The sequence below is a fragment of the Oreochromis aureus genome, linkage group 23, assembly GCF_013358895.1.
Source record: "Oreochromis aureus strain Israel breed Guangdong linkage group 23, ZZ_aureus, whole genome shotgun sequence".
Taxonomy (NCBI): Eukaryota; Metazoa; Chordata; class Actinopteri; order Cichliformes; family Cichlidae; genus Oreochromis; species Oreochromis aureus.
Genome location: NC_052963.1, coordinates 11725001 through 11737294, shown reverse-complemented (window position 1 = coordinate 11737294; position 12294 = coordinate 11725001). Strand labels below are relative to the sequence as shown.

Sequence of the window (12294 nt, the reverse complement as noted above, 5' to 3'; positions counted from 1 at the left end):
CAAGCCTGGCGGCCAAAAAAAGCCTGAATTGACCCCCCGTTGAGCTTAGACATCAGGAAATTAGTTTTTTTTCTTAACACAAAGGTTATAGCAGTTAAACTGCAAGCCTGGAACGGTTGGCAACAACCAGAGAGTGATACTTTCAGCTGATGCTTAACTGATGTCAGTCGATCTATGTTCACTAATTATAGTAAGCTACATTATCCCTTGCTGTATATGTGCAACGTTAATGGTTTGTTGCTCTCATAGAAAACTGTGGTCGGAATTCCAGGACGATCCCTATTAAAACTCCACACTGACTGTTCCTGGTTCACTTTTCCATTCAAGAGCCTTTTCTTTGTTTTGTTTTTTAAAATAAGGATCTTTTTGAATAAGGAGTTGGTAAGAAAATGCTCACACGAGGTTTTTTTAATCTGAATTAATTTTCTGTGTTTTTTTTCCTGGGCTGTTGGTTGGCTGGAAGCCAGCGTCACCATCAGCCCGACAGAACGACCGTGTTTACCGCTTTATTCCAAATGAAATGTTTTGATTGGCCGTAAGCCAAAATGTATATGCTCTCTGTCATTTTTTTTTATTTCTTCCCTTTACGCAGTGATTTTCCTCTCACAAGGAGAACACTACAAATCATTTCCAAAACAAATCCGTGTGCTGTGGCAGGAAAACGCACTGGAATATGAATTTAGAGGAACTTCCGAGCATTAATGCATCCCTAATGGAAAATTTAGAGATAGAGTAAAGATAAAGCCCAAGGACACTACAGCAGGGCGGATGCTTGTTTAAATCTCTAACAACTAAGGCCGTGCAGGCTACATTTTACACCGTCAAACCATCGTTTCTTCATTCTCCTCTTTAGCTCATATTCTTTAGTCTTTTATGTCAATGCCTCCATGTGTCTGTCAGTTCCTCTATCCCATCTGTCTCCTCGTCGTGCCAATCCGGCTCCTCCTATTAGATGTCCTATTTTTCATCCTTCCCATTTCCCCCTAAGGAGCTTCTTTAAGCCTCTCTGACTCTTCTCTTCAGCTTTGTCATGTTCTTAGTTTTAGTTCCTTTTTGTCCTGTTTCTCATAAAAATAAAAAAGTTCTCTCTTGCGCCGTCACTTCCCTGCTGCCACTCTCCTCCTCCTCTCACATCTTCTCCCTCAATCATTTGCTCCCTCCCCCTTGTGTGTTTAGAAGCAGGTTTCTGCAGGCCTTCATCACAGCGTCTCCAGCAGCAGGCAAAAAGCCGGCACATCCATTACACCTGCACTCTCCCTGAGTGAGAGAGCGGGCCAGAGTTGTTCATAGCACAGAGTGTGCAGTAAGAGCGCGCACTTGTCAGGTGAAAGCTGTGATGGACAGTCAGTGAGGCACAGTGGGAGCCAGTGAGAGCCTACACATCAGCCCACAGATACAGGACCTGCAGATACAGTTGCAAGTCTGTTAACGCAACACTTTGACAACTGCCATTGACTTTATTTCTTAGAACGAGGTGCTTCCCCCCCCCCTAAAACTAAGCTTTTAGATCATCTCACTGGTGAAGATCATTAGGACTATGGGCACAAAAACCACTGGGGGCTTTTGCCTGTGGGCATGAAGAGGCCCTCGCAGATCACCAGCGTCTGAATGCGTGTGTGCACACGTCTACAAACGAGTGTGTGCGCGCAAGTGTGTGTGTACGCCATCTATCACCGTGACAAGCTGGTGCGTGTTTACTTAATGATGTGGGGGTTTATTTATGAAGTGATGGCCGACGTGTGGGAGGGAGAGGGAAAAGTGAGAGAGGGGGAGAGATTGAGACAGCCTGAGGATGTGACATTAAAATATCATCAAGGTGATGGATGTCCGTGCACACAACATTAGAGAGAAGCACAAAAAAAAGAAAAAAGAAAAAAGCAGCTGCGCAATGGATGACAAGTCGTATCTGGACTTGTGTGAGCGTTTTTCCGTGTGTGTGTTTCATAATGACTCCGAGTGTGTAGTCGCGAGTGTGGTTTTCGGGGACTTCTGTGTTCATTAAGGTGTCACATGTGCTGCCGCTGTTGTTTATGATTCACGGGGTAATGAGTTGAAGATAAGATGCACGAGTTCCTGCGTACGTGTATGGGTGTGTGCACCTCCTGTATGTGTGCCCGTGACTTTGTTAGACTGGGCAAACAGGATTCTGGCACACTGCGTTACCATTCATTTTGGGATGGTCACATACACTAAAATGTACATTTCCATTATAATAAACCTGACAGAGAGAAAAAAAGACACTCGGTCTTGGTCAGTGCACCAGCTGTAGACTTTGTAGGACATCCAAAAAGAACCACTAGGGGGCAAACAAATAGGCCAAAAGGGAGAACGAGTGAGGAAAAAGAGAGAGAACTAGACATGGACTGGCATTTATACTCAAACACTCAAAGTGCTTTAGACTACAAACCACTTTTCCATACACTTAAACACTGGAACCGCCAAGCATCTCATATTTTATCATCTGGCATTTTAAAAGTTTCCTGTAAAATGTTTTTAAAATAACCCCCATCATCTCATGGTTCATGATTTTTGTCAAAAAAGGTTTATCCATCATGGTGTGAATTTTGGAGTGTGTGCAGAGGATGTGCGCACATTTAGATATGATGAAAACCGGGCGTGTTGCTGGCTGTGTGGAACAGACGGACAACCATAGCTGAGCTAATCAGAGAGTCCAGAGTGTGGAGATCTAATCCGAGCAAATCTAGAGCTGACCGATGCCCTTTCACTGTCCTACTTTTATAACAATGAATTTCTTAAAATGAGTTTCTCATTTTGATGTAGCCAACTGTGCGGTTACATTTATAATGTAGGCAACAAGCTGCTCAAACAGTTTCACAGTGAGCGCTCTGTTTTTATACCCTCTTATCATACCAGTTATCCAACATTCATTTTTAACTAATTTAATAATGTTCTTCTTCTTCTTCCATAAATTTTTAATTATTCAGACGTGCTTGTTACTGTGTTGCTTGTTTATTAGCGAGCTGTATAACATATTTTAAATTGGAATCATCTGTAAAACCAAAAAAACCCTAAAACTGAACGATACTGAAACCAAATGCTGTGAGGTGACAGTCCTCAACAATGCATTACAATGTCGAGCAAGAAAGAACGACAGCAAACGAGAAGGAAACAAAGGAAATTAGAGGATAATCAAAGTAAAATGACCAAAATACAAGTGCAACAACCATGTCATTTACATCCAGCCTAAAACAATCGAAGTTGGGGAAAAAAGATCCAATCAATGGGACAAAAAGAGTGTTCAAACCAACCCAAACACACCCGAGGATCCGATCCAACATTAGGCCGCTTAAATTGAGTTGTTACACAAGCTGAAGTAGGACTTTCACACTTCAGTCTCGTGCTAGAAAGTCTCACCACATCACTAAACTGAATGTCACACAACACAACCAGAGCTTTACGCCAAAATCCACTCAAATATTAGATCATTAGATTATGATGTCATCAGTGGTGTCGTAGCAACAAGCAGGAGTCAACAAATTTATAAGCCCATGTGCACGCAGCGAGTTAAAGGCAATAATATATCAGCTTATCGAACTATAATAAACAACCATGTCAAGAGAAGTCTCTGCAACAGCTGACTGATCTTACAGAACAAAGAAGTCTAAAAAAAGAAACTTCTCGTGTACTTTTGTGGCTTAATTGGCCATCAAGACATTAAAGGGAGCCTATCATTAGCATACGGAGAAAACGGAGAGAGTGGGGACAGTGTGATTGGCATAATTACAAGTGTGACCTATCCACAGACAGGGAACATGGAGGACGGGTCAAATTAGAGACAGATAGACAGACAGGAACACAGAGGAAGCAGGGTTAGAGGAAAGAAATGAGAAAGCGACATGAAGCCCTTTTTGAAGACCAGATTTAACCGCATGGGCGTGCTCACATATACACACGAAGCCAGTGACACAGACCCGCATGATCAACTCCACCTCTAAACCGTGCACGCTGGGAAAAAATCAAATAAACAAAGACATGAATAGATATTGTAACCATAGTCTTTTATTCCTGCTTTTGTTTATGTCCGTTTAGGTTAGTGTGGTACCCAGACACACTCACACAGACACACTTATCTTCTCTTTCAAACATACACACAGCTGACAGAAGGAGATGTGTGCTCCTGGCCTTGTGCGGAGAGCTCGGAAAGCCTTTTTAACCATTCAAGGCTGCAGAAAAGGGTCGAGTATAAAAGAGCAGCGTGGCGTGATAGAAGTGGTGGCAACTAAAAGGCTGATAAAACAAGGCCGTTGTAAGCGAGTGAGCGCCACGCTCAAGCCGTCTGTATTTATGCTCGTCCCATACAATCAAGAGAGAAAGTAAGGTAAGAAGGTAAATGTGCAGCAATATCCTGTAGGGGGAGGGGTGGGGGTTTTGAGATGGCATGGAACTGCAATATTGTGCATGGCGATAATGTATCGACACAGGGACACCAAATATTGATATTTTATTATTAATTATTTAGTTATTATTCTGGGAACTGAGCAAACTTACATTAAATCATCTCAACCAAAAAACTACCCAACGCTGGACACGGTTAGCTTGACAAAGCTACCTCCCAGAGCAAGCTAACAGCTCAGTCACACAACTAATGATAGGACAGCGAGCTCCCTACAGCTACTGAAATAAACAAAGAAATAAAACTAAATTGGTGGCTGGATGGTGATTCTGCGAACAATCGCAACTTGTGGTGACTGAATGGCTGCCCAGACTTTGAGGGTGTTGCACACTTTTGATCACAAGGTGATTGCACAGGTTGCAACCTTTCTACAAACAGTTGCAGTCTGACTTGGAATGACTGCCATCACTCTCAGAGACAATGTCCAAAGTTTGAAAATAACTGCAGTCAAATTTATAAATACAGACTTTGTCGAAGAGCACAACTCGAGAGAACTCGGCTCAGCTGGCTTTAGTAATATTACTATAGAACCGGACGGTGCTGAGTGCAAATGTAATAGCTGACATCGTATCATGTGATGTCTGGTGATTCCCACTTCATACATCCTGATGATCACATGACATAAGCACTGCTGATCCACTGTTTTTTCAGCCCCCGAAAGTGAACAACACAAACACAACAGGGCTTAATTATGTCTTACACTTGTCTCATGCTGGTATTTTAAAGTGGAGGATAATTTTTTTTTATTGTTTTCTCAAAACAGTGAATTTAGATTTAGATTTAAAATAAAAGAGATTTGTACAAAACAAAACTTGAAGGTATTTTCTCCTATAAAGTGATTACTGAGGTGTTCTCTGGAGTAGATTTAATCAAGTCCCATAAACTAATGGGAATACATTATTGTCTTTACTCGATAATTTAGTCTACTTTGGATAATCTTACATCTCTAACAGAACCTTTTCATTGGCCAAACACACCATCTCTGTGATTGTACTGAAGTTTGGTTAATTATTAAACCAAAGAGTATTAAATTAAGTTTTTCACCTGGATACTGAATTATATTACAGATTGGACGAGTGATGCAGGGAAAGAGCAGTGACTGAAGCAGAAACCCGCTCCTCTGGGAGAGGTACCTGTTTGACATGCGCTCTAACCACTCAGCCATCAAACATAACCTGTGTGCCACAAAAAGAAAAGGAGGAAAATCAGAGAGCAGAAGTTTCATGAGCAAACAGAAGCAACTTCAGTGCAAAGGAGGAGAGGTTAAAGCCGAGTGCAGGAAATCTGTGCAAACAGCCGTACGTCTGAGTGCGAGGGAAGGGGTTTCTGATATATCTGAACTTGAAAGAAAGAAATATAACAACTAAGCACTCAAGCAATATACTCCATAAAAGCTTAATCGATGTCTGTGAATGTAATTATATATCATCATGTTATGAATCAAAATATCCTGCCAATATCTTTTTTCCCCTCTTTTTATGTTCCCACTAGAATTTCCTTGATGTTTTCCTGTGTCTATTCGCACTACGTGTGTGTGTGTGTGTGAGGGTGTGTGCTGTGTTTCATTATCAGTCTCCTCAGGGGAGAAAGCCACTGCTGGTTTCTGCTGTGGACACCGCTGTCTTCTTTTTGGGTAAAAAAAATAACAAACTGATCAGAGGTTGCACCTCATGCTTGCTGCGCTTTAATTGCATCAGAGTTTGGGTACCGACTGAGTCACGGTGATCCGAGGCAGAAACACATGCTGCATAGGGATGCGTAATGAGTGACAAAGCCCCTCGGGCCTCAGAGACAGCTACTGTGGCGTGTGTCTGTGAGTGCCTAATGAAGACTGGTTCACGGGGCTTCATTGCTCAATAGACACAGACTACAATAAGTGAGGACGTGAACGCGGCGGGAGGCCGGTTGTATCAGGCGATTTTGTTGCGGCGATGCTGTCAGTAAATCCATATTTCCCAGATGCCTCTGCTTCTCTCCTCGCTCGCCCGCGTTACCTAATGAAAGCCAAATCTCGCTCAGTGGAAATGCCGTGGCGAGATTCGGCGATTCTGATTTGGATCAAAGTGTGATTTTCTGCATCTTTGGGCTCGCTATTAAAAAAATCCCTTTTTAAAATGCTTGATAAATGGCTATTGATTTCCATGGCGAGTATGCCGAGTTTGGGAGTGTACAGAGGTAAATGAAATGATTCCTCAGGCCGGATCAATACAGGTTCAGGGACATTTAGCAGTGCAGTCTGGTTGGGAGAGGCAACAATCAGGGATTTCAGGCCTTTGTAGAAAAGAAAAGGGGAGTGGGGGGGTGAGGGGTGGAGAGAAGGAAAAGCAATAGGATACAAAAGAAAGAGATAAAGTGGAGCTAAAAGAAAGGTGGGATGGAAATGTCACCAGTCTAATAGATCTCTCCATATACCAAATGAAGAGGAAAGCGGGCAGCTCCTCGATGGCACACAGCCCCCTCAAATGTTAACAAGAAGCTGAGACCAGCCTGAGAACGACACACGGGAAAACATGCTGGTCTTTCAGGAGTGCTGGAGTGCTTTGGAAACAAGCACACACAGACTCTTTATTTCACCACCTTTTAAACTGGTGTCCAGTTTAAACCAACTACAACACCCCCAAAAAAAGCACTCACACTCACCCGGTTTGGATCATACTCCAGGATTCGGCGCCGTGCTGCGTCTAGCTCCTCGTAACCCGGGGCGGCTCGGGCTTGCATGTACTCCCTGCGCATTCCATGGAGACGCTGATCACTGCAGAGACGAGCACAACAGGAAGGGTAAATAATGGCAAACACACACTATTCTGGAGAGAAGCAACAAAAAAACTAAACAAAATAAGACAAAAAAAATTTCTTTTCTTTTTTTATTTCCTTTGCAGGATGAAGAGTAGAGCATCCAACACAGGTGGGAATTCAGAAGTGAAGCAAGAAGGCAGGTGGAACATATTCAGCTTAATCTTTTGTTAAAGCCGCCGATGTTCTTTGGCTTCACGATGACAAGCCCTGACTGCACAGGAAGACTGACGGGCAAGACAGATAATATCCACAAAGTAGTGCCTCTGAGAAGACATCAGTGCCTCTATTGAACTTTCTTCAGCTGACAGAGAAAACCGCAGCGGAGAGAAACGGAGCTGAAACGGCAGAAAACATTCCACGGTTTTCGTCTTTTCACTCAGATGTCACAAAGAGCAACGAGGTGCCATCCCGGATTCAGATACAGACAAATCAACCACCCAAAAGGTGAGGCCGAACCCAACCTAGAGGTCACCAAAAGGCAAAAAACAAAAAAGAAGAATACATAAGCGCCACAAAAGTACAAGTGACTGCCAGCAAGGAGATATGAACGAGACAGAATGGGGACAAAACTTAAAGAGAAACATCATCATGCTCACTGGACCTTAATGCCAGATAAGCCTCACACACCTGGCACTACAGAGTCGGACGCACACAAACAAGCGTGAGGACGCGCGCGCGCACACCAAAGGCAACAGACGGTTTGCGCCTGAGCGAGCACAATCCTTCGGGATGTGCTACCAAAGTGCGACACAGTGCTGTCGTTTATCTGTGTTTACTGGCTGCAGCGGGAACGGGTATCTAATATTGACACTGATATGCAGTTCGTTTGCCATTTTTATGTCCTCGGGAGATACACGCCTTAAGAAGGTGTTCAAACTCGGGAGGGAAAAGCAGAATAGGAAGAGGAACTTTCCTTCTCAACCACCCCCCCACCCCACACATCTGTACAACTCGAACGCCCTCAGCAGCCGCGCGAGGCCAGCCTTTTTGTCCGACAAAACTCCCACGCACCCTTTATCACACGTGCGTAACGCCTTACATTCTAATGGTCTGACCTCCAGGCAGATATTGACCAAACCGGAGCAAAGGAGAGAGGGAGAGTGCGCGCGAGAGGCAGAGGTTCATTAGTGAAGTACATAGCTTACGTGTTTAAGTCTCTCTTGTGACCCTGCCTTTAATTAGAAAATCAGGCTGAGACTCTGTGTGTGTGTGTGTGTGTGTGTGTGTGTGTGTGTGTGTGTACACCAAATATCTGTAATGTACAAACGGGTGATTGATCCTCATAATTTAGTATGCAGGACACACAGTGACAATGTGATTGTGCCTGGGTATACATCTTGTCTCCAACTCAAGGGGGAGAGAAAGCTGAGTCTCTCTCTCACACTCACACACATTCTTGTTTTGATATCTCAGTGAGGACAATTGACATAATGTTTTCCCTAGCCGCTTACCCTAACCATCAAAAATGAATGCCTAATCCTAACCCTCAGCCTAAAATTAACCATAACATAATTGTAACACTGACACTAAAACCGCATTTTGAGTCTCAAAAATGCCTTCAAACTCATGAGGACCGGCACTTGTGTCCTCATAAGTGACCGTTGGTCCCCCAAGTATAGTAACATTCCAGTTTTTGGTCCCCACAAAGATACCTAAACAGACACCCACACACACACTCCTATGTCAGTATGTTGGTATGCACACTGTTGTCTGTGCGCGTGTACGTCCTCTGCCAACGAGTCCCTGTCAGCACTTTGGGCGCAAAACTCGATCCTAACTTGCTGCCATGAGGAAAAGAACTTTCCGAAAGTTTCCGTGCTGTTATGAAACGCCAGCACAGATGCTTCCGTTTTATGAAGATGGATATCTGAGGCGGCATTACTCCCAGTACTGCGCTAATTGTTGCTTCTTCAGATTGGTTTAATGGCTGGTTTCAATGCACAGTTAATCAATACTAATCTCAGTTTCCCCCCCAAGTGTCCCACAGACAACCTTGCTATTAAGATATTCACACTTCATCTCTTGCATTTTTTTTTATTTTTTATTCACTTACTGCTAGCTTTTTAGTAGTCTTACCCTCTGCCGCCCATCACGCAAACACACAAACAAACAGACCCGTGGAGAATAAATGCACACGGCCAAGTTAAGACTTTTTTTTTTCCCTTTTCATGCCACCCCTCTTCTAGCGATCCCATTAGCCAATCCCTGGGCCCGTAATTAGGCCTGCCATTTTGATTGAGCGTGCGTGTCGCTCTCCAAATGAAACAACACTGTAATTATCTCATTATGCCGCGGCCTCCATCACTGACAACGCCAAATATTATCATATTAATGGCTGAAGACAGACGCTGATTCTGGATAAAACATTAGATGAGGGTGGATGGGTGCGGGGGGGTGCAGGAGAGGCTGGAGGTTTGCGAAGTAGCGGTTTGATGGGCTGACAATTCGAGCAGGCCGCTTTCCAAACAGTGAAAGAAGAGGTTCAGAGGGATTAATGAGTGGCTGTAGTCGCACGCACATTTGCTTGTCCTATCCTATATACGTGTGTTAAGAGAGACGGACAGGTAGGCTACCCCGCTGTCATCAGCAGCTAATAACTGCTGCAGTCTGCAGGCCCGAGGCCAGAGCCATTCAGCTCAGTTGTTCTAAGCCTTAGTGAGCACAGTTTTTCTCTAATGTGACACAGGACTGTTAATGACATCAAGGCACTGAAATGAGTTACCCTCCAGTTGAGAAAACAGGGCTGGCATTCCTCAGATTTGAAGTAATCTGGGAAAACCTTTTATGAACTTTTCTATTATTTATGGCTTAATTAGAGAAGCAACACTGCGACTGTAGTTATTTGAAAAGTCACTCAGCCTCGCCCACAGCACCATCATGTACTGTTGCCTAGCATTACTCAAATGAGTGCGACTACCTTTTTTCTTACAAAGAAAGAAAGAAAGGAAAGGAAACTGAAGAAATATTCCCAAATTAAATTTGGCCCTTGAAGCTTGAGCCCTTATGAAGTGCTGCTCCACACCCAGTGCTCCTGCTAGATTTGGATCCCATCCTGGAAGTCCTGATCTGACCACACGCACGTTTATGATTTCACCGCTGCTGTGAGCTCTCTGTGCTGCTACAACATAGACCGAATGGCAGTCTTCAGTGGAAGAGCCTGCACTCTCCTGAGACAAGGTTCATAATAGCACAACAAGCATGAATATCATTTTTCTGACATTCAAAGTGTCAGACTGTCACTGGGGAGTTCTACTGTAACATCCTAAAAGGCCAGAGAGAACATTTGGCTCACAGTGCCTTCATTCTCTTTTCTAACATGAAATTTAAATCATAGGGTCTCTGTTTAAACGGGGACTTCTATGGAGCGATCCACGAGGAACCTTAGAGCAGTGCAAAAAATCATAAGCAGACAAAAACTGAAGAATGGTGGCCAACTTTAAGGTTGACTTTAAATTCACATAGGTACATTTGCAGAACCAATTTTGGAAACCGGGGATGGGTCCACCGAGGGCTTCACCGAGGGCTGCGGCTTGATCCACATAAGTCCCGGTCCATGTGGCTTGTTCAGGCTAAGCCCACTGTACCCCTAGCCACCAGGCACTCTTCCCAGATCTGGCTCCAGTTTGGGGCCTCAATCCAGGTAAGGTAACAAAAGCCCATGATCATCTACTTCACAGGAGTCTTCTGGCTGAAAGCTCTGTCATTTGGAAGGGGCCCAGTAGACCTGCTACTCCTACACATTAGAAGAAGTCAGTTGTGGTGGTTTGGGCACCTGATCACGATGCCTCCTGATTGCCTCCAAGGTGAGCTTCAACTGCTAGGACACAGCACCAGAGCCAGGATACACTGGAGAGATTATGTGAACACCTTGATGGTCTCTAGAAAAAGCTGCTGGTCCTATGACCCACACCCAGAAAAGTGGCAGAAGTAAGTTGGTTGGTTGGTTGGTTGGATGGATGGGATTCTGCAGAACTTTCTGAGTGCAAATACAGATCAAATGGGTTTCTCTTGTCTGAGAAATACACACAGAGTGTGTATTGAGTAGTTGAGACTATTGTTGTATTCTCATGTTTCTTTAATTAGCGAGTATTGTGCAGTGAAAAATAAAACCAGGTGAATGACTGGTTTAAAACAAAGACACGTGTTCTCATTATGTGAGGAACCAGAGCTTTGTAGTGATTTTCTGCCATTTGTACATTAATGTTCAGTCTAAGTGACTGACATGTAAAGACTTTATGGATTTATTGCTTCGTTGCAGTCTAAAGTGTTATTTTGCCATATCAACTCAAGTACAGAAAATTGACATCATTTAAGTTACGTCTCGTTCAAATACTTTATTCCATGCATACTTCACAGTACCTGACTACACAGACTGATCTAACAGTGCTGTGAGAAGGAAAACTGGAGGAGGACAGAGATGGAGAGTAGAGAGGGAGAAGATGAGACACAGTAGCAGGAAATGAAAGCTGCGTCAGACGACAGAATGAGAGCAGAAGTAAACAGCAACATAAAGACTGAGATGGCAACTAGGAAAAGGAGTAAAAGCACGAACAGGGGGACTAGGCCGAGAGAACAGAAGCACTGGTGATAGGAAAGCAAGCGGGAGAAAATGTGTGAGAAAAGCAACTATCCTGTGGTGTTAGCCAGTGCGAGGGCAGACTAATTAGGAAGTGTGCACTGCCGCCGGCTGGTTTGGCGACTTCTTCTTGCAGGGGCCAGCTGATTTTAACACAACGCACTGGGGGAAAAGAGCTCAGACGGGCAGGCTTTTCTTTGCTGCTTGCATGCTGGAGGTAAGCACACTTCAAAGTGCATGGTCAATGTTTGGCTTCCTGGTGAAATATTGGGAACAGACTCAGACAGAAACTCGTTGGCGCTCCAAACTAAAAGCAATGGAAAAACAAAGAGTTTTTTCCTCCTTTTACTGTTGCCTTAAAGAACCACGACCAATGGAACACATTCATTTTCTATCAGTTACGCTGATTCTGAAACCTGAAACTGAGTACTAATACATACAAGAGTGAATCAGACTGGTTTTTGTAGTTTTATTCTTTTTAACCCATAATGAAGCTGATATGCTAAGA

The 12294-nt window shown here is 43.8% G+C and overlaps 1 protein-coding gene across 1 annotated transcript in view; it reads right to left on the bottom strand.

Moving 5' to 3' along the window:
- The window catches only part of pard3ba (par-3 family cell polarity regulator beta a), a 196539-nt gene that overhangs the window by 31327 nt on the left and 152918 nt on the right, over positions 1-12294 (bottom strand). The window contains exon 22 of the mRNA XM_031738444.2: positions 7055-7166. Coding sequence (XP_031594304.1) covers positions 7055-7166 — 112 coding nt within the window. The remainder of the gene's footprint in view (positions 1-7054; positions 7167-12294) is intronic.